The 23,228-nt window shown below is 36.9% G+C and overlaps 2 protein-coding genes across 2 annotated transcripts; both read right to left on the bottom strand.

The window, feature by feature from the left end:
* Positions 1-3,434: 3,434 nt before the first annotated feature.
* Positions 3,435-6,042, bottom strand: LOC127787262 (uncharacterized). Its single transcript, XM_052315225.1, has 4 exons — positions 5,864-6,042; positions 5,029-5,155; positions 4,840-4,912; positions 3,435-4,013 (listed from the first exon to the last, which is right to left on the bottom strand). Exons 1-4 carry the CDS (start codon positions 5,937-5,939, stop codon positions 3,744-3,746), a joined length of 546 nt encoding a protein of 181 aa, XP_052171185.1. The 5' UTR covers positions 5,940-6,042; the 3' UTR covers positions 3,435-3,743.
* Positions 6,043-8,832: 2,790 nt separating this feature from the next.
* Positions 8,833-13,764, bottom strand: LOC127787420 (protein NUCLEAR FUSION DEFECTIVE 4-like). Its single transcript, XM_052315463.1, has 3 exons — positions 13,276-13,764; positions 10,147-11,048; positions 8,833-9,890 (listed from the first exon to the last, which is right to left on the bottom strand). The coding sequence occupies exons 1-3, from the start codon at positions 13,582-13,584 to the stop codon at positions 9,416-9,418; spliced, it is 1,686 nt and encodes a 561-aa protein (XP_052171423.1). The 5' UTR covers positions 13,585-13,764; the 3' UTR covers positions 8,833-9,415.
* Positions 13,765-23,228: the final 9,464 nt, after the last annotated feature.

Genomic DNA, 23,228 nt, shown 5'->3' with positions numbered 1-23,228 from the left:
TTTTCCTCCATTCTCCTTCTCTCTCAATTGTCAATTGTCGAGGATGCTAATTGTTGAAAGTAATTCTTAGACAACTCCACTTTAAGAAGGCGTTTGATATGGAAGAAATTTTAAAATTTATGAGAATGTTAGGTTGAATTTATATTCTCATGTTTGATACAACTTTTTTATAAAAAAAATCTTGAGAAATATGATTCTCAAGAATGATTTTTAAGCAACTCTCCCACAAAAAGATTTTCATGGGAGGGTTAGAAATCTAAGTTTCTTATGGACTTAGAAATGTTTTTAACAAAAAAAAATACTAAAACACTCCTTACTCTTTTATAACTCCAGACACACATATTATATAAATATTATATATATATATATTATAATATATTTATATTATTTATTATAAAATATTTATTAAAGTAGATATTTATACAAACATATATATTATGTATATATATATTATATATATAATATTTTTTTGACTTTCTAAAGATGTGGGTCCTAATATTTTATATAGTAGAAGGAATTTATCGTTTTTAAACAAAAAATCAAATAAGGATAATTTTAGAAAAAGAACATGAATTTTCAAGAATGTTGCATTTAAACTAAATATAAGAATATAAGATTCCTATAAAAGAATACTCAACATTTCTGAGAATGTTTAAATCTAATCAAATATAGAATTGCACAAATCTTATGAATCAAATATTTTCAAGAGCATTTCCAAAAATTATGAATTTCAAGAATTTAAAAACTTCTCCCATACCAAACACCGCCTAAGAGTTTATGTGATTTCGCTAACTCTTATTAATGAGTCACTAAATTATCTAAAAGGGATTTAATTCTTAAAGAGTCATTAATACTTAGTAACTATCATTGATGGAGTCATTAATCACCCTTAAACTTATTTAACTCTAGCAATTCTAAATTCTAGTGGCAATAGGAATGGAGAACAGAGAAAATAGTTTTATAAAAAATAAAAAAAATTAAAATCAAAAACTGAAGAGGATGTTCAGTTATAGAAAACATTTTCTTTTTCTTGATTCTAATTTTTCATGGAATAATTGAATATTCCATTAGAAAATAGAAAACTCATTTTTCAATTTTATATTATAAATTGGAAAACGTCTTTTTTTATGTTTTCTAAATTTTCTAAAAATGAATTCTATGAATTTCTAGAACATAAAATACTAGGAAAATTTTGATTATAAAATTAAAATTGAAAACTAAAAACATATTTTTTAAAACTAAATAGGTTAGGAAGTCCTATCAAATAAGCCCCTAGAAACACTTGTTTTATGGTTAACTCCTAACATATGTAAAATATGATATAGTTGAAATAAGAATATTTACGATAAATAAATTTAAAATTATATAAGAAAGATAAAATAAGAAATGAGAACAAACATAATGCGAAATGACATGTATTGAAAATAAAATGTAAAAGCACAATTAAGATAATTAGAACATATAAGAATAAGATCGATAAATGCCCACTTGACATGAGTGGAAGAAATGTTTTGTAGATAAAGAGGAAGGGGAATCAAAGAAAACTCGATAAGAAATTCTTAAATATATAACATATAACATAATAATTAAGGAGATTTTTTTTAATGGAAAGAAATCCTGCATGTGTCATGACATATAACATAATAATGTCTTTAACACTAAATCAAGACATTATTAATTATTTAATGAAATTAATATTTATAATTATTGTTATTTAATTGATTAGAAACACATGAGAGCCATGTTGATGACATGGGTGGCTTGTGAAAACTCATTCAATGCAAAAGATTAGGCAATGCATTAGCATCATTACAGAGTATATATTGAGAAGCAGTTGCTTCTTCACATGCAGGTATTTAGTTAGACGCACCCCCAATTAGGATTTCCTTTGATGAGTTCAGCACAAATGAGCCCTTTCATGTCTGATATTAATTATTATGTATCAAGAAGATTTGTGGCTTTAATGAGGATTAAACAAAGAGGATCTCTGGCCAGTCTATGACAATATATAAACAGGCTAATAGGCAACCATCTGTTTCTCAAACATTACTTGAAACATGGGGTCAAGGGGGGAGAAAGTCAAGGATATAGAGCATACTTCTCTGAATGAAATCGAATTGCTCCCACTCCCACCCACCACCTTGTTGAAAAATAAGATAAAAAAAATAAAAAAATCCAAACACATTCGAACACAAGAGATTTTTACGTGAAAAACCCTAAAAGAAAAAAACTACGACCATTAAAATGACAGAAGAAAAAATATCACTATGAAGTAAAGTTTATAATTATAAATCTCAATATTCTCTCTCTTAACTCAAATCTCAATTACATTTGATTCTTAGCTCTCACTTGTCTCTCATAAGTAATTTGCACACCTTGAATAATAAGTTAAGTGTCCTATTTATAGATTTCTTTTCTTTTTTCACCAAAATTAAGACTTCCCTTGTCTAACAAGAAATAAAAACTGACTAGAAAATAGAATTGCAAACTAAACAAAAAACTAACTAGGAATAAGAAATGAAATTATTATAAAATCTTTAAGACTAATTAAGATTTTTTATTAGAAATCCCAAAAACCACCTAACTCAATATTGCCTCCAGAGTTTGTGAAGACCATCAATCCAAATTTGAGAGGAGATCAGAAAATGAAGCTTGTAGCCATTAATGTGAAGATGATGAGAATGGAAAATCATATTAGAGGGACCCACAAGGCTACAAGCTTCTTGGGGCTAGTGCCCTTTTCAAGGGACAGAGGCATGTCGGCTACAAATAATGAAGCCAAGGTTTTATGCATGGAACGTGTTACTTGTACCGTTAGGATGATAGGTCTGATGACTAAATCGGACTTCATCGCCTGGGCTTCATCCGCGAATGAAGTCTGATCAAGTTTGCTTCATGAAGCCCTATCAAGCTTCATCCAGAGGCGGGGCAAGGCGATGGGATGGTGCAGTGGTACTTGGTGCGAGGCACTATGCAGCGACGATCATGCTAGGCGCTGCAGCGGGGCGATGGCAAGATGCAGCAGTGATCACGTGAGGCGCTGTAACGGGGCGACAAAAGGATGCATTGGCGGTCGGGGCGGCGATGAGACAAGGCAGAGCTTGTTGGAGGCAACCATGGCAAAGGAGAAAGGAGATGACCAAAGGTAGAGGTGGTGAATGGTGAATTTATAAATTGGGTGAGAGCATTTTTGTCATTTGGTGCCTTCGATTATCCTCCCAGTAACCTAATTATTTGTACAAGTAACATATTCTTTCATGCATTGATGTGCAACTACACATTTCTCTTGTCAAATAAAAGGCCATCTTAATTATATATATATATATATTATATTAATTTGAGGTTTTAAACATGTGCCTCCTAAAATACTAACTAAAATTTCAAGTTACAACATCAGACATCATGTAGCCCAGTTTTCATGTTCACAAGAGGAGAATGAATTGCTTCCATTCAACTTCAACTTCAACTTCAACTCTTGAAGAAATGTACTCATTCTGGAGCATGAGAATCCATCTTACTGTCATATGTAAATACAGCTTTGGCACTTGAAAATGAAAGTGAAAACAGAAAAACAAGCCGTTTGTTTTCTTTGTTGTTAAGTGACCAGAAACACCCGATTCAAACACTAACACTCCTCATCCGACGTATGAATATTAGATCTATACGCTCTTTGTGGCAGATAACTAGATGGGATACTTGACTATCTGATTGAAATGTAGCATGCATATCAGCTAAGAAAAGGCTCATTCCAGTGCCCGGAATGATTTTTGGTACAACATAACTGCAAGAGTCACCAGCGATGCATAGACTGAAGTGGGCAACCTCTGCACCACCACACCAACACCCGGCAGACCTTCTGTCGCCTTCTTTGTCAATATTGCAACTGTTGGAGCCACAGCCAGTGTAGTGATCAGTCCCTGGCTGACCAAGGTGAATGTATCTGCTGTCAATTGGTGAATAAACCCTACAAATTCTTCCCGGTTAAGTTCTCCATCAAGGTTGATATCACAATCCTGAATGGAAAGCCAATGATGATCATAACATAATAACCATTAATGACAATAACATAAATAACTATTAATGACAATAACATTAAGAGGAGGGAATATAATCTAACAAATCTGAGATTCTTTCTGGATATAAAGATTTCGAGCACAATAATAAGAGAATGCCAGTAGCATACTCATCATTTTTGCTTCCACTAAAGACATCAGGGTCTAGACTGATTTGAGTATCTCCCAGAACCTAGTTCTTCCGTCATCCAGATCGAGTTGCAGTTTTTCCAATGATATACCAAGAGCTTTGGAACAACTAGACAAACGGGTAGTCATATAGCTCCAACTGATACAAAGAGGTTTGTGATGAGGATGAGGAAGATCTGATAACGTAATTGTTGTACAATTCTAGATATTTGATTTCTAGTAAGATTATGTTTTCTTTTCTATACAAATGGAATACCCATGAATTGGATTGAGAATGAATATACAGATCTCTAGTTTTCTTCTCCTTGGAATCTCTCCGCTCTCCTCTCTTTCTCCTTTGTTTCCTCTTCTTCTTCTCCTCTGCATTTCTCTCAAATTGCTTCTCTTTCTTCCCTATCTCTTCTTGTCCTACTCTCCCTCTTCTTCCCCTCCCTCGGTTTCACATCAGTTTTGTTATCAAAGAATTTGGCTTGACTAGGCCCAGATACTATCACCTTTTCTCTCTGTCACCCATTTCTATCTCTTCTAAATTTTCTGCTTGACAGACCATATAACGACATTAACTGCTACCTCTCACGACAAAAATACCAATGTAGATGTTCGATATTCATCACTTCATTGACCAGTTAGAACATACCTGGATCATGGCCCGGACTTTCTCTTTCGAAGGGGGATCAAAATGAGGCCCAGGCAAATGCTTGTTGATGTCACTGCAGGAAACACAATACGGCCCAGGCTAAGGAATTCATACACAAAATGACTGAAAAGTAAATGATCAAAGCTTACTGTAAGTAAACAAAGCACATAAATAGGTGGAACACCTAACTTGTAAACTAGTAACACGGCAATATACAGATCTTCAAATGTCAAATTAGCTCTCCCTGAATCATTTTTGAAACGGTCGAAAAAATTGTCTGTTATTGTTCCTAGTCGTCTTCGTCTAAACTCCTCACCTGCACATGGGTTAATACTGTCACGTACAAGGCATACAAGGCTGCATGGATAAAACTCACTCGTAGGCATTTACTAATTTACAAAGGCATGTCAAGAGCTGATGACTAAAACATGAAATCAGTAAGGGGAGGTCTGAAAGTAGCAGCAGGGTAATAAAGAGTTAATAAATCAAGGTAATTTGGGCCAAAAGTATCTAAAACATAAACCCAGTACTAGATTTTCACTATTGAAGCATTTTTCTACTTGGCCAGGGAATGAACTCCAAACAACACTATTGAATTATAAATCACTATCTCATTTAAAAACTTAAAGCTGTTAGTTAGAGGGATAACTTCATCTTTTATATATTATTTTACTATCAATAAACATTATTTCCTCAGGCATCATCACATCAGTAAATAAATATAAGTTGCAGATTAATATATACTTCCGCCCAATTTTAAATTAGGCACCTTTTTGCTGCTTAGAATCAACGGTTGTCTTGTATCTCATAATCTATCAGAGAGAAAAAAAAGGCTCAGCAGGAACTACCTTCATGTAATTATTATTCTTGATTTGTTACCATGTCATTCTGAAATTTAACAAATTCTGGACATAATTAATGAATCTAAAGACAAGAAAAACAAATTACCTTACAAAATCCAACACCCAAGAGATAGAAATTCCAAGAAACATTGTATAACCAAACTGAGAAAGATAAAACTTACCCAAAAAATCAAACTGAGAAAGATTGAAGTGGGCAAAAGTGTTGGTGCCTTGCAATTTCTCCAGAATTTGTCCCATGGCCTACTGGATTCTGGGTACCTCTACTTTGGCAAGAACAGCAGGAAATATGGATGGAGAGAGAGAGAGAGAGAGAAACTGGAAGCTTCTTGAGGTTCCGCGAACTCTGCATGTACAGCTTTACAAGGTTGAAGACCAGAATTTTAATTAGGAAGATGAACCATTACAGATGAGATGGTCCCATATAAGGCAAGGATATACCTAACTTCGGTAAGTTGGGTAGAGATCCTTCAAAAATATGACAAGATTTTTTGCTTTTTTGTTTTCGATCACAACTTTCAAGAGAAGATTCTAATGTCCTAGCATTAGACACACGACATCTTGGTGCTTGACGACTGTACGACACAACCACACATGCTTTGTGTTCGTGCTCATCTTAATATTGTACTGGTCTAGATCATCAATTATCATCACTGCATTGCACTGCACACCGCAGCAGCAAGCAGTTGTTCGTATGTTACCTCTCGTCTCACTTAGAATTCCCCGCTCCCTGACATCCACCACCAACCCAACCGAGCTTCGTGTTATTCCCAGAATCCGCTCACTCTCCATTTCAGTAACATTGGATGTTCATGTTCGTTGCCCGACTGACCATCCATTCTACTTCTCCATATACAGATAATCAAAAGTTTTATGCCAAACAACAACAACATTATTATTTACTCTTATGACTTCTCAGAACAATTATTTTTTTTGGAGATGCCCCCGTTTTGCAACCCTATCACCTCTGTGTTTGTCGCGACCAGAGAAACGTTCATGGCTGCAGTCGCTGCAACAGAAACTGGAGCCATCAATGGCTGTTCCTGCTGCCATCGCCGGAAACAATGTATTTTCCGGCTAGAATCATCGATTCCGACTGGAAACGGTAGCCATCGCAGGAAAAAATACTTTTTATGTATCCTTAAAATTTTTTTTATCCAATTCCATCTAAGTTTTGATGTATCAAACGTAATAATTCAATAAAATGATTATTCCATTTTTGACCCAACCAAACACGACTCATCATGTCATAGAAAATAAATAAATATGTATTAATATCTAAGATTATATCATTCATAACACACGTTAGAAGTTAATATTTATTTAACTTATATTTTGACTTTGACTAAAGTTGACTCAATGCCAAATCAAATTAGACAGCAGGAATGCCCCACTGGCATAACTTAGCGTTAAAGTATGTGATCTTTCACATAAAATAAGAAAGGATCCAATTTTTATGTTGGTATTTATTTTACGTGGATGTGTGAATTGAATGTCATATTCTATGTGTATATAGATTGTGATCGCATTTAAATTTACTCGATTGTCAAACTGAGGGGAGAAGGCCGTCCGTCTCTAAAATTAGTCAGATGAACCTCGAAACTTGAGTTATCAAAAAAAAAAAAAAACATAAAGAACAGTTACACCTTGGGATAATGTCAAGCTGAACGGAGGAACCTAGTCAAGGTAAAATACATAGATTAAAATATACTTCAAGTGATATAAAAATAAATGTTATCTGTCCAATACTATAATTATAATTTAAATATAAATAAATCTCAAATTTTGATTAATTAAGCATTCAATACAAGATAATCTCTATAGAAATAGATAAATTCAAACTTAAAATGAATGATTGTCTTATTATAATTATAGTTTAGTGCAATTCAAACCAATATACATTCAATTAATATTCATCTTTTTGGATGACGCTTTATCACGGGCACCCTCGCTGCTCAGCTTCACAATTTTAGCGAATGGAATAAATTAGGAATTGCAACAACTCAAGTTTGAACATTAACACATCACAAATATAAGGACCAAAAATCTATGTCCACCTTAACCACTCAGGCATGCGTATGGAGTCAATTAATATCCATCTTTGTATCATCATAATGACAATCCAACTAATAATTCTATTCCCATTCTTATTCGCCCCACTTCCAGTGCATTCCATGAACCAAACCGGCTTTAAGGGTTCAATGGCTTTAGGAAATAAAGAACCACTATTCCTATGAGCGGTTCTTTCTTAGCCTTCTGGTTCTGGCACTGTTTCTGAATCAGAGTTCCAGCAATCTGCAAGGCCCAGCAACACCGCTCCCTGCTCTGTTCTAAAACATGCTCCGACGAATTTTCTCACCGGAGCAGCGAGTAGAACCTCAAGTTTCTCATTCGGGCGCTGGAGAACTTGTAATTTGCTTCTCAACTAGGGATGGCAATTGCAACCTAAATAATGGGAATCGAATCAAAACTGAACCGGTCAATGCAATTAAAAACTATTTGACTGAGTATAATTTAGTTTAGAAAAAAATTAAACACTATTTTAATGAGTATGATTTTCACTAAATTCAAATCATAACACTATTTCAAGAGTTTGTCTTTATTTGTCAGTATGGATCAAATTAAAAAAATAATGATTAAAATCGAAATCGAATGATTTGATTATGATTTTTAATTTTTAAAATTAATGAGTAATAATTAAATTTTTATTTTATTAATTTAAGTTTGATTTAATTATAATTATGACAAAAATTAAAACGAAACATAACGATTGCCAACCCTATTCTCAACCTTCCGTAGCTGCTGTCATTTTGCTTTAAGAACGAAGGATTCTGTCTCTTTTCTCGTGAGGAGTGTAATTGCTCCGTTTTAGGAGACTGGATCGCGATGAATGTGACAGATTGAAGGACTTCTGATGTGGTGGACCTTCAACGTCAAGGTCATGTTTAGGGCTGCGAAACAATAGAAGCCAATCAAAGCCTCGAACTCGACTTATCTTCAGCCTGTAAGATGTCTACTTCTAGCTGGCCTCTTACAGGATAAGTTTGAATTGTAGGCAAGGGTGTATGGGAAGACTTTGGATGCTATTTCTATTATCAATTGGGATATCCCTACCCTTTCTGCAATTAATGACTTTGTATTGCTTTTTTTTTTTTTTTTTCTTTTAGTGCAAATCGACCTGGTTACATGTTGTAATCATGCTTTTTATGTTTGATACCTGTCTTAGCTAGATTAATGATGTTCTAGATTAACTGATTCTGGTTTGCACATGGCCTCAGCTGTGTCTTGGAGTTGGATTATACAGTTAAAGAAAGAGGATAATAGAGTAAGATGCATCGTCTGTGTCGAAAACAAGCTCAAGCCCTTTTTTTGTATTTCTTTCCGGTACTCCTTTCCACAGTGGAGTTTGGAAAATAGGCAACAAGGGGTAGCCCTCCCTCTAATTGCTAGTTCCTGATGGGTTTGTGAAACCATAAGCTAGTTTGTGAAACCCTTCTCTCGCCTGCTTTAGTACAGTGACAAGTCTCTTGACCGTGCCTAGTTTTGTGAAGCCTTTCTCATCTCCTTTAGTATATTGATATGCATCTCCGTTTCTCAGAGTTTTCTTCCATAAGCTAGTTTCACAGTGCTCACATTCTCGTGTTATGTTTTAATTAAATGTCCCAAAGACAGTCCCAAAAATAGCTCCCTCGTGGATGTGACGGTAAGGCAACCAACTACGTGAAGTCTGTCATATTCCGAGACATCTGAACGCGGTCATAGGCTTGCCTGGTTCGTAGGAAAAGGAGAAAACTAGAAGCTAGGCCCAACAAAGATATGCAACCCCACAGTATAAATGTGTTGAAGTAGCAGTCTCTTCCCATGCATACCATTGATTCCCCCACCAAAACCACCTTGCTCAAGTTACCAACATTGGCATCATAGAAAAGAGCTGCAACCAAACCATAGAGGAGCGAGCCTACTGGGATGTTTGTTATGAGAATATTGTGGTTGACCCCAGCACTGTTTGGTCCAAATAGCTCTGACGTGACTGACACAGCTGCTGCAAATATGAAACCTGAGCTGAGCCCAATCATGGCAGTGGCAGCCACCAAAGCCGGCTGGCTGCCTGATATGACAAGGCAAAGGAATGCGAACGGAGTTGGCACAAGTGCCAGTGCAAGCCACCCAGTCCTTGCGAAATATACCTTGCTGCATTAGAAGAACACTTTCAGTTTTGGTGATTACAAAAGCTGCTAGTTTTGTCAACAAAAAGAGGATAACCCATATAGTACAAAATCTGCTAAAGGCACAGGATGCCTTAATTTATACAGGAGTTTTGGTTAAGGGTGGAGAATATGCATTCCAGCCTAACCAGACATGTATAACTTTCTAAAGCATCTAATAAGCATGTCTAGTACTTGCACATGAAAATGGAGAAAGGATTGAGGTTATTTTCAATACTTACTTACGGAGAAAGTCTGGTGCAGCTGAGAGCAGACGACCAAAGAACGAGCAGGCAGAGTAGACAGTAACAAATGAGGTAGTCTTGGAACTGAAACCAAGTGATTGTGAAATCTGGCCGAGATTGTTGCTGTAAACCAGCCCAATTGTTCCACCGCAGAGGTACGCTACATAGTATAGCCAGAAATCCCTCCGACGCATGACCTGTTTGGCCGGATGTTCCTCACCAAGTGTTGCCAACTGATCCTTCTTAATGAAATTGGCACAACACCCCTCTTTGCCTGTTGTACCATGCATGTTTCCATCCAAGACACTAGTTGAGTTTGAACCCTCACTTTCCATGAGTTCCTTGTGCACCTCGAGGTCATCAACATCAACCAAGTTGAAACTTGATCCTTCAAGGTGGAATCTTGAGGAGAGTGTTTGGGCAGCCCAGTCCCGAGCATAGGTGATGCCAGGTGTAACCAAGGGGAGGACTAGAAGAAATATGGCCCCAGCTAAGAGAATACAAGCTACAGATGCATTGGATGATGCTGAGTTAAGGAAGAGGAGATACAGGCCTGTGAACACAGCCACAATGTTGAGGTAAATGAATATGATGGAGTCAAAACGAACAGCATCGGCAGGAAGGGTTTCAGGAGGAGGAGGTTGCCGGAGGATCGGGGCGAGGGCTGCAACTGAAGTGATGAGGGGGACAATTGCATTCAGAAGAAGGTATAGGGTCTCATCACTGGAGTCTATTGCTTTGACAATGAGGTTGTATAATGCTGCACTTACCCCATTGAAGCTGATGCTAAGAGATAGTGCTAGTGGCCGGTTAGCTGTGAAGTTTTTGATGCACAACACATAGCAGACTGTGTTGAACCAACAGATGCTGCAACCAGCTAGCAAACACAAAAGAAACACCTGACAAGGATTCAAATTATGGAAGAATTTAGCAAGGTAGGTAAATGCTGCAACGAAATTCGTTTCTTTCTTCAATCCAATGTTTACACAAAGAAAACAGTTATTTTGATAATTACATACATATTTTTGTTCTCATTTGCTAAGATCAATATAAGTAATTACTTTGTCTTCTTCCTAATTTTTTTCTTTTCCTCTCAAAGATGTCACGCAGGTTTGTTCACAGAAATGACAATCAGTAACGGGTAATGAGAATGATGAGCTGTTCCTAAGAGAGAGAACCTAGTATCCTACTCATTTTGAGTAAGTATATTCTTTATTTTGCATATTTTGGTTAATTATGTGCCCTTAAACATTGCGAAATCCCGGATGTGATTATTTATGTTTTCCGTGTACTGACTAGAATTTTCGATCAGCCCACGAAAAGGCCGCCGCCGCCACCACCATGCTTGAACCCTTTCTATCATCCCCCTCCCCCTCCCCCCCCCCCCCCCCCCCCTCCCCCCCCCCCCCCCCCCCCTCCAGTCTCTATACAGGGGTCCCTATCTTTTTCTTAAAGTTTCAGAAAGTCACTACTGAGAAATCACATGTTGATCCAACATCTGAAAGTTGCCAAATGTTAAGGTAAACTTCATTGTGGAGACAGGGTTGCCACATATCAGATGATGGATTACTTAATAACGAAGGTTTAGGCAGCTGCCAGTCAACAGAAAGAATGGTAGATGAGTCTGTTTGGTGGTTTGGAAATAATAATCACAACCATGACGTTGAACAGAGCCCCAATCCCATCGCCATAAGCTAAAGTGAACTAAAGGGGACCACCTAAGATCTACCCTTTCAGGACCCTATAGAAAGATGATCTGTTTCCAATGGAAACTAGCCTAAATGTTGGTGGCTTAGACATATATGGTCTAACTGTGTTTAGTCTCCATAGGATTCGGTTAAGTCATATCTTAATGAAGAGCAGCCATGACTATCTTCTTCTTATCCATTTTTCTAGGGAAAAGAAAATTTGTCTAGAAATTGGTGGTGTCAATGCTTCAAAAGTAAGATGTTATGAAGTTCTGTTTTGAAGAATTCCCCATGGATGGCATAAGCTCTGTTTACGCAAAGAATGAAGTGTGTTGGACATGTGGGAAGCTTTAAATGGAGGATTTCTAGTGACTACAAGCCTTCCACATGCATGACTATGAAAGGGGTTTACAACAATTGTGAGTTTGTTGTACTGTGCGGTTACCAAAATGAACAGTTTGTGGTGTAAATTTGCCTGTCGCTTTCTGGGGATTGCTTTCTCCTCCTCTTTTTCTATTGCAGCCTACAGAGTGGTGGTTCAATTTGACCCTATTGTTAGAGCCTATTAAGAATTAAGAATAATTAACTTTAGTTTTGAACCAAAATTTGTAGCATGGCATTAATTGTTCGACAACTGTAAATGTCCCTGTCAAAGAACTGTAGAATGTTTGAATCCGTAACTTTATTTTTATTTTGAGATGTTGGTACTACTTTAATCCTTAGCAGAGATATGTCTCTTACTCTTTTTTAATCAATAACAACTTACAATCACTGTGTTCTTTTTGAAGGGTACCCTGATTAAACCTACTGGGTATGTAAAACAACTGGATTAAGAAATGGATTGGAAAAAACAAGAAATAAAAGAATCTTCACTGAGCCACCCAATGGACCCACAGGAAGGGTTGGTTCACTTACCAGTAACCACCGACCGAGGAAGATCAAATGGTGGGTAAACGTAAAGAAAAAAACTTCTTTGTATATTAAAGATATTTTCATAAGTGTAGAGATGACTTTACATGATAATTGTATCCTCAATGTATAACTATAACTATTATCACCATACATATATAGGTATATATTTTACTTAAAATTTGTGTTTAAATACGATTTGTTTTTGAAGGGGTTTGCCTTTTGTCTTGGGGGTTCTATTTTGAAGGTACTGGTTTTCTGCCGCGGAATCAATTTTCCCGGAAAATGGAAAATAGAATGCGAGAAAATGAAAGAATTTCTTTCCCAGGAAAACAGGAACCACTTTTTTGATTAAACCCGTACCCCGAAACCAAAAGACGAATTGACAGATAAAATCCGTTCAAAAACACGAGAGCCCAGCAATCAAAACCTAATCAACTCAAACAAAAGAACAGAAAATATACATACATACATACATGTGTGTGTGTGTATATATATATATATAGAGAGAGAGAGAGAGAGAGCTGACCAGGAAATAAGGCAAGGAGATGAAGCCATGAATGACAAGCCACTGGAGGCCGTAGCCGAAAAGACCCATGACAGCGGCCGCGAACATGACAAGCCACAACGGGAAATGCAGGAGAGAGACGCCGGAGCACCACCCGAAAACCTTGCCCATGTCGGAAGCCACCGACAGGTAGTTGAGCTCCACCTGCGATATCCCCAAAACCGACTTCAAATCCGTCGAGTAGGACGAGAAGTCGAAGTTCGTCCCCGTCGAGGCCTGTATCCACGTGCTTGCCACCAGGATCACCCATTTCCCCGATTCCTGCCCCATCTTCTCTCTCTGTCTCTCCCTCTCTCTCTATATGCACAAACTTGAACCTATCTGTGCATGGAGATGGAGAGAATGTTTCCCGGTGGGCGTTTCAGTGTTTCCCGGCGACGGCGAGGTGGTTATCTATAGATATAGGTTTATATTTGTTTATATCTTTACGGTCTGTTGAGTTCGTTTGCGTGGCCATTGAAAAGGGTTATGTATGTAAAGGTGGGGGGTGGAGATGTAATTTGAAATTTTCCAGAAAAAGATGCGGTTCAGTGCAACGACCATATCGGGTCATTGTTCATGATTTGGGCTGGTTTCAAAGATTTACTTGGAATTAATTATATTTAGCAAATATAACAAAGTAATGTTATTTGTCAAGATTCAATTGGTACATTTTTATTGGATTCTAATAAAAATGTACCATTATTTTAATAAAAATATGTCAATTAATCTGAAAATTCATTTTCAATCCAGGTAAATAATAATCAAGTAATGCTAATTATTGTTCTTAGATTATGGTTGTTGTGTATTTATTATTAGTTTAATATATAAAAAAGTTTTTGAACTATTAAGAGATGTGATTTTTAGGCTCTCAAGATATAGGTCAAATGGTTGGGATTTGATAAATTGAGATTCGTACTAATAAGTCATGGGTTTCGACTTCTTGTTCTGTGTAGTGACGTAAAGTTTTTACTTGCGATTTATCTTCTATCGAAAACAAAAACACGAGTGATGGGGGACCATGTAAGGACGATAATCCCAAGAAATATGATTTTTAGTCTTTTAATTAAAATTTTGGCATATTATGCCATTTAACCCCTTTTTTTAAGTGATCTTAAGTACTTGATGTGTGAATTACTTATAAGCATCTGAAAGGGACTTGAGATGATGAAAAAAAATATAGTCAAATGAGATAAGTTAAAATTTTAATTGAAGAGCTAAGTATCACATTTATTAATAATATATGGTCATGCTTGGTTTCACCATCTATCCTTTTATTTTAGAGTTCCTAAATTTAATGTGCATTATTACGTACAAAACTAAATTTCACTAATAATACGACATTTCATGTTGAAGAAATAATACGACACTTTAATTTAACTTTATTGGATAATTTTGTATAATAATTATATTAATTATTGATTATATGACATAAGAAAGAATATTGTTGTTTGTTAAAGGAGAAATATTAAGTGAAAAGCCATCGGATATAACAGGCACAAGATTGAGATAATTAAGGATAAAAAAATTTAAAAAAAATCATTTAAATTAATACATAAGGGTCTTGATCTATTAAGAAATGTGATATTTAGCCTCTCAACTAAAATTTTGGTATATTCTCGACTTTAATCAATTTTTTTATCACTTAAGTCTTTGACATTAGTTTACGATAAAGTGTGAATTACACAAGCATTACAAATATGTGAAGAGGACTAAAGGTGACAAAAAATATATATATATTTAGTTGAATGAGAGCATATGTCAAATTTTAATTGACAGACTGAAGACTAAATTTCGTAATAATCTAAAAACTCTCTTATGTATCAAACATTTATTATTTAAAATGAGTCTAGTGATAAAATTATTTGATAAATGACTTACTATAATATCCAAAAAATTTACAGAATTTTGGTATATTAATGTATGAGGGAAAATTACTAACATAGATGTGATAGATGAATAAATTAAAAATTACTGGAGTAATCTTGGTTGACGAATTAATTGAAAATTTTGATACTAGTGAGATCGTCAAAATTACTTGAGATTTTACGGTATCACTTTTTGAAAGTTTTGAATATTAGTATTGTTGTGCTATGCCTTAAAATTTTCTTAAGTTTTAAGAAATTTCTTAATAAATTCTCCCCTAGAAAGCCTCCAAGTCGATAACCTCTCGGACCTCATATGGTTCCCTCGAGATTGGTGTAGCCTAATTCATTTTGCATAAAGTCTAAAAATCCTTTGGAGTCTTCCGACGGCCTCGAAGACAGCCATTGGGGTCTCACCCTGAAGACATCTCCAGGTCCCCCGGACTCTCTATGCATGCACCCCTCGGAAGAGTATTGGCTCGATCGTGGGTCCCATATACGTCTATAAATATTAGCCTCTTCAAAAACAAATGGATCTTTTTGGACCTTTCTCCTAAGAACTCTTTTGGAACCTCCCTAACTATCTTTCGGGACACTCAAAAGACACCACATACATACATACATTTGACACTTACATACTTGTATATTTCTCATATGTATCAAACTATTATCTAACTTAGGCATCAGAGGGCTCGCGTGGGGAAGTCTCTCGCATGCCTTTTTGACGTCATTTATGTTCGTAGGCTAAGGCAAAACTGTGATCCCTGAAGGCTCATTTCCTCGAAAACTCCTCGAGGCATCCTTCCGTCGTCGCCCTAAAGACCCCATCCGGGCGAGCTATCCCGAAAACCCTTTCCGAGCTCCAGTTGTTTTGGACTTCTAGGACTGCAGCTTCGACCTGATTCGAACCCAGTTGACTTCGCCGGCAACATCTCAGACCCTTAGCTCCTGTGAAAGATGTTGAGCTAAATTACTCCAATCAACCTATTGTACATGTATTTTGATGTTTAACAAAACATAATTTTAGTAAACTATTTTTGATATATTTAAATCCCCTAATGGATTTTTGATATGTCTTACGGTGGATAACATATTTTAAGTATTATAGTATTTTGTGTATCAAAATGAACCAAGAAATGTAAATATGTTGTAATGTATACATGTAACATCCCGCATCGAGCGATAGGAAGGACCGAAATAACTTACCTTGATGGGCCTACACGAACTTCCCATGGGGTTACCCATCATTGAGTTTTCCCAACTCAACCACGCTTAACCTGAGAGTTCTTTGCCTAAATTCATCCCAAAAGGTATCCAACTGGTGTTGTTTCTTTTCTTACTTATCCTCAATATATACTACCATTCTCTGGGCTCTTAGGGTATTATATTCTCCCTCCTTTGAGCACATGATGTCCTCATCATGCAACCTTACAACTAGTTCCAGATCTTCTCCCCTTTGGGGGCTGCCATCCTAGAAGTCTGCCAGAAGCCGCTCATTATACAAGCCCTTGAGCCTCAGCGTCATTGCTCGCCCTCATCGAACTGCCTTCACCAAAAGTTAGCTCTGATACCACCTATAACATCCCGCATTGAGCGATAGGAAGAACCAGAACAACTTACCCTGATGGGCCTTCACGAACTTCCCAGGGGGTCACCCATTCTTGAGCTTCCCTGGTTCAAACATATTAACCCAGGAGTTCTTTGCCTACATTCAACTCAAAAGGTATCGAGCTGGTGTTGTTTCCTTCCTTACTTATCCTAAATATATACTACTCTTTTCTGGGCTCTTGGGGTATTACAATACATGCAATTGATTGTATCATCAAACAAATCTAATTTTTCTGAAAATCTAGACTGAGAGTCGACTTCCGGTAAGGGATAATCGAATGTGGGTTATGTAGAGTCGAGGTAGCCGAAAGTCGATTTTAGCCAATCAACTAGGAGTAGATTGTAGGCCAATGAGAGTCGACTGTCGGTTAGAACAATCGACTGCCAGACTCCAATGGTCGGATTTTTCTAACCGTTACAAATCTGTTGGAAACTCAAGTATATATCAATAAAAGTTTTTTTTTTAGAAGGCTAATGCACTATCAAGATCTATCATTCTAAAACACACCCAAGCTTGCAAGCAACCATTTCAAGCAATCCGAGCCTCAAGCTTAAAGTCAAATCTTTGGAACCCAAGGCAAATGAGATATTCTCTCCAAGTGTGGTAAAAATTATATCATTATATTTGTTCATTTGTCTTTTATATTTTTCATTGTACTTATATCCATATTTGTCCAAGATTGTTGGACTTAGGATTGCATTGTAACCATTTTAATTGTAGATTGTGAGTGGCCTCCTAGAGCCCAAGTTGTAACATCCCGTTCGAGCGATAGGAAGGACCGGAACAACTTATCCTGATAGGCCTACGCGAACTTCCCAGGGGGGTCACCCATCCCTAGATTACCCCAGGTTAATCACACTTAACTTGAGAGTTCTTTGCCAACATTCAATCCAAAAGGTATCCAGCTGGTATTGTTTTCTTTCTTACACTATCCTCGATATATACTAACTTCTCTGGGCTCTCGGGGTATTACATTCTCCCCCCCTTAAGCACATGATGTCCTCGTCATGCGACCTTATAACCAGTTCCAGATCTCCTCCCTTGCGTGGTCGATGTGAGATTCGCCTAAGGTGCCTACACGCACCCCCCATAGAGGCCTACACATACCCCCTCGGGACTCAGCCTCCTCACTAAGGTTTGCCTCACCACCGCGCTCAGAGGCTCGGGTGATGAGAATCATGGAGGGTCGATTAACAATGATGCAATCGAACAAGTCAACCTCGTCAACCATGTCGGAATTGGATGATTGACAAGATTTGCGCATAAAAATGAATGGTTATCGATTGATTGGTTGATTGCAAGATTTGGGCACATGATTGATTGATTGATTAGTTAATTGATTGACAAGATTTGAGAGCATAAAAAGGAATGGATGATTGATTGATTGTAAAGATCTGGGAATATAAAAGGAATGATTGATTGATTGACCAGATCTAGTTATTTATTTATTTTCTATGTAATTTAGGATTTTTATTAATTTCCATGTAGAATTAGGATTTAATTATTCGCCTATTTAAAGGCTTTTCCATTATAAACATTAGACAGAAATTATTATGAATTTTTGAATTTGAGAGATTTATCTCTTTTATCTTGTTATTCAATGAACAAAACTTCAAACTTATCAATGGAGTGATTCCTTTGTAGCGTTCAAAACCCAAACTTATCAAAGATCTGGGCAGTCTTTGTGGCGTTCAACAATTCTTGGTTCTTGCTTCCATATAATCAACAGGTCTAGATTTTAATATATTCTAGGTTCTTGGTTTGTGAATCAACGGGTCATGAATTCTTTGCCTTCTATCCGATTTTGGCTTTTCTAGAGTTCGTTTCAATCTTTTGTGGGTTCCTTTGGCCTTATCCCATCGCTAGTTCACATCAGTTGGTATCAGAGCTTTGGCTCTAAAATCGGGTATTTATCTATCCTTTTTTTTTCATTCTTATATCATTTAAAAACACAAAAAAATATTCACATCCTAAGGTTTTGTTCCGTCTTTTCATTCTACGTCACATTATCTTGAGTCTTGTTATTCGAAATTCCTAGAGTCATTTGTATTAGAAAGTTAAAAAAAAAAAAAGAATTTTTTTTTTTCTTTTGGTATCTGGTTCCGTTTTTTTCGTTATTCCTCACATTTCGTTCTTGAGTCATTTTGTTTGATATTTCTTAGAGTCATACCAAAAAAAAAAAAAAAATGCTTGAAAGTTTGCAGGCTTCCGAGGATGTGACTATTTGTGAGATTGCCTAAAAGCTAATCTTTCCAGTTCACGATTTGAGGACGAATCATCTTGAAGAGAGAGGGAATGATGAGAATCATGGAGGGTCGACTAACAATGATGCAATCGGACAAGTCAACCTCGTCAACCATGTCGGAATTGGATGATTGACAAGAATTGCGCATAAAAAGGAATGGTTATTGATTGATTGGTTGATTACAAGATTTGGGCGCATGATTGATTGATTGATTAGTTAATTGATTGACAAGATTTGAGAGCATAAAAAGGAATGGATGATTGATTGATTACCTGATTGATTAATTGAAAAGATCTGGGAATATAAAAGGAATGATTGATTGATTGACCAGATCTAGTTATTTATTTATTTTCTATGTAATTTAGGATTTTTATTAATTTTCATGTATAATTAGGATTTAATTATTCGCCTATTTAAAGGCTTTTCCATTATAAACATTAGACAGAAATTATTATGAATTTTTGAATTTGAGAGATTTATCTCTTTTATCTTATTCTTCAATGAACAAAACTTCGAACTTATCAATGGAGTGATTCCATTGTGGCGTTCAAAACCCGAACTTATCAAAGATCTGGGCAGTCTTTGTGGCGTTCAACAATTCTTGGTTCTTGCTTCCGTATAATCAACGGGTCTAGATTTTAATATAGTATAGGTTCTTGGTTTGTGAATCAATGGGTCAGGAATTCTTTGCCTTCTATCCGATTTTGGCTTTTCTGGGGTTCGTTTCAATCTTTTGTGGGTTCCTTTGGCCTTATCCCATCGCGAGTTCACATCAATAATGATGAGAATCATGGAGGGCCGACTAACAATGATGCAATCAGACAAGTCAACCTCGTCAACCATGTCAGAATTGGATGATTGACAAGATTTGCGTATAAAAATGAATGGTTATTGATTGATTAGTTGATTGCAAGATTTGGGCGCATGATTGATTGATTGATTAGTTAATTGATTGACAAGATTTGAGAGTATAAAAAGGAATGGATGATTGATTGATTGATTAACCAGATCTAGTTATTTATTTATTTTCTATGTAATTTAGGATTTTTATTAATTTCCATGTAGAATTATGATTTAATTATTTGTCTATTTAAAGGCTTTTCCATTGTAAATATTAGACATAAATTATTATGAATTTTTGAATTTGAGAGATTTATCTCTTTTATCTTGTTCTTCAACGAACAAAACTTCGAACTTATCAATAGAGTGATTCCTTTGTGGCGTTCAAAACCTGAACTTATCAAAGATCTAGGCAGTTTTTGTGGCGTTCAACAATTCTTGGTTCTTGCTTCCGTATAATCAACGGGTCTAGATTTTAATATAGTCTAGGTTCTTGGTTTGTGAATTAACGGGTCGGAAATTCTTTTCCTTCTACCCGATTTTGGCTTTTCTGGGGTTCGTTTCAATCTTTTGTGGGTTCCTTTGGCCTTGTCCCATCGCGGGTTCACATCATCGGGGGTTGGCTCTGATACTACCTGTAACATCCTATTCGAGCGATAGGAAGGACCAGAACAACTTACCCTGATGGGCCTATGCGAACTTCCCAGGGGGGTCACCCATCCCTGGATTACCCCAGGTTAAGCACGCTTAACTTGGGAGTTCTTTGCTAACATTCAGCCCAAAAGGTATCCAGTTGGTGTTGTTTCCTTTCTTACACTATTCTCGATATATACTAACTTCTCTGGGCTCTCGGGGTATTACACAAGTAATCTAGGTATATTGTTGTATTAGTTTACGGGGGTGAGCTAAGGGAAAACTTCGGTGTGGTGTAAAAGTTTCTTAGGTGAATTTGTTGAAAAACCTAGGTGTGGTTATAATGGAATCTCAAGTGTCAGGTTAACCTTAGGAGAATGGATGTAAGTGTTGGAAACACTGAACTATTATATATTTTGTAATACCCAATGTTTAATATTAAAAGTGTTTTCAGAAATTACGAGGTCAAAATTGGTATTTATTATAGTTTCGGGCCTACGTGCAATATTCAAGACGCAACCGAAAGGTGAGGGACTATGTCAAGCAAGCCAATGAAGATGAAATTATCCAAATAAGCAAAATTTGATAAAATCAAGAGATTCACGAAGGTTTGAAGTCAAAAACATGCGATTAGGGGTACCGGGCAAAAGTGCAGATTTTGCAAACTACCTGAGAAAGGTCGAAATGACAAATTTTCAAGAAATTCTTGAGGGAAATGAATATTTTAGAACTTGTGGGCAGTAGTGGAAGTGTTAGAAAATATAAGGGTGCCATGGATAGGGAGAAAATGGAATTAGAAATTTCTTGGGGGCAAAATTACAAAATTTTAAAATTACATGGTGTGAATCTGACCGGCCGCCTGTGGCCGCCTCTAAGGCGTCGAGAAGTTCGGTCGGAGACTCTAGGGTAGTCTCTAGGCGATGATGGAACCATTAGAGCATGCTATTGGCCGGAAAAGCATCGAGGTGACTGGTTTTAATGGCGAATGGGATGTCCGATTCGGCCGGATTTTTTGAAGGCTATAGCTCATGATTTGGAGCTTTTCGATTGGTTTGGAGGGTAGATTTGGGCTTAAGGGATAAGAACGAGCAAGATATGGTGGGGAATCGGGTCGAGATCGGGTATAAAATGGGTAGATGGCCGAGAGTTCAAATTTAAAATCGAGCGAAATTTCTCTCATTTTGGCGAGAATCGAGCAAAGAGATTAGAGGGCTTTTGTTCTTTGAGTCATAAGGATCATTTCTGGAGAGTTTCGAAGAGTTTCATGTACGTTTAGTGGGGTTTTAGTGAGTTGGCCGGAAAAATGAGGGCTGCCGAATCGAGACCTGCAACTGGGTTTTAAACCCCCTTTCGGTGACTTTTTATGACAGGTGAAGGGTCCATTGAGGTTGCCTCATCGAGATCTTCAAGACCCCATAATCATTTTGGCTAAAGGAAGTCGTCGGAAAGCTGCCATAGCCAGAGAAAACGATCGGAGCCTGTTGCGCGTGGGCTTCACTCACCGAGACTCTGGGTGGCGTGTGAGGGCGTATGAGGTATGGTTTTTCCTTGATTTTAATTTTATAATTTTTTTTCAAATTATTTTAGGATGGTTTATGTAAAAATATTTGGAAAAAAATAGGTGTTTGGTATTTATTATGATTTTTCGAGAGGGAGAAATGTTGGAAAAATAAGAAAAAATAGGAAAAATTAAGGAAAATAGAAATATTGATTTATATGGTCCTAATGAGACACGACACGTTTTTCGAGGCAAAAATCAAACTTTTCCGAATTGAGGTGAGTGGGTTGATTCTAGCTTTACCTTGTCTTAAATGTGTGTTGGAGTGTGTGTAGTGGGTTCTGGTGAGCGGTTTTATCCTCCCGAACTTAGGATATTCGTGATTTGACCAGTTCTAGTGAGCAGTTATACCCTCTAGAACTTGGGTTATTTTGCAAAGGCATTTCTCTTATGTGTTTGTGACATCTTTTGCATGTTGAACATGGGGTTTATTGCATCAACTATTTTTCTTACAAAGGAGTCGGTGCATGGCATGTGATTTTCATATCATCGGGATGTCGATTTTCGTGTCGTTGTTGGGTTCGTATGGGACGGGATGGGGTCTTCTTGAGAATGGGACAAGATTATCCAAGTGAACGAGTGACACAGTAGGGCACTCGAGAAATTAAGTATGTCGCGACAAGGTCAACCCCAACAGTGTGTAGGATGGATTTTCCACGAAAGGTTGAGTATGTCAAGGAGATTTCTCAAGTTAGACACGTTGCATGTTATCGTTGTCTGTATATGTCATGCTTATATGTCTTACATGTATTATGTAAACTGTTTTGTGCCATCACTTAGATGTTTTATCATCTAACATGGGTTATGCCCCTGGAACATTCAACGTTCCAATCAGGAACTGCTGCAAGGTCGAGGACATGGCTGATGGCCTAACGGTGTTTAGTTAATAGTCGTTGTACCGTTTTGGTGGTGTCAGTATTTATTTTGGTACATGTACGAACGGTTGTATGATACTGCTGTTATCATTTTGTAACGTTGTAACACGTATTACGATGTGGCAACACCTTGTATGAAACTCATGGTAGGCCACGACATTTTGATGTTAATTATTCCGCTGTGTTATATTATATCTCGTTTAGTTTTAAGTTTATTGAGCTTGTTAATTAAACGAGCAAGACTGGGTTCTCGGGATTTTTACCTGCACGTGAAGATTGCTCTTGAGGTCACCGCGAGTGTCGGCCATTG

The sequence above is a fragment of the Diospyros lotus genome, chromosome 12, assembly GCF_014633365.1.
Source record: "Diospyros lotus cultivar Yz01 chromosome 12, ASM1463336v1, whole genome shotgun sequence".
In the NCBI taxonomy this organism is placed as follows: Eukaryota; Viridiplantae; Streptophyta; class Magnoliopsida; order Ericales; family Ebenaceae; genus Diospyros; species Diospyros lotus.
The sequence above is the reverse complement of the archived record's forward strand: the minus strand, read 5'-3'. Positions and strand labels throughout refer to the sequence as shown.

Bases quoted from the DNA above. Each gene is read 5' to 3' on its own strand.
- LOC127787262 (XM_052315225.1), bottom strand. From the start codon at position 5,939: ATGGGACAAATTCTGGAGAAATTGCAAGGCACCAACACTTTTGCCCAC. The intron at 5,156-5,863 runs GTAAGTTTTATC...ACCCATGTGCAG, and splicing joins TTCTCAGTTTGATTTTTTGG to GTGAGGAGTTTAGACGAAGA. The intron at 4,913-5,028 runs GTTAGGTGTTCC...TGTTTCCTGCAG, and splicing joins GCCGTGTTACTAGTTTACAA to TGACATCAACAAGCATTTGC.
- LOC127787420 (XM_052315463.1), bottom strand. From the start codon at position 13,584: ATGGGGCAGGAATCGGGGAAATGGGTGATCCTGGTGGCAAGCACGTGG. The intron at 11,049-13,275 runs GTCAGCTCTCTC...AATCCTTGTCAG, and splicing joins TCTCCTTGCCTTATTTCCTG to GTGTTTCTTTTGTGTTTGCT. The intron at 9,891-10,146 runs GTAAGTATTGAA...CTTCTAATGCAG, and splicing joins GCACCAGACTTTCTCCGTAA to CAAGGTATATTTCGCAAGGA.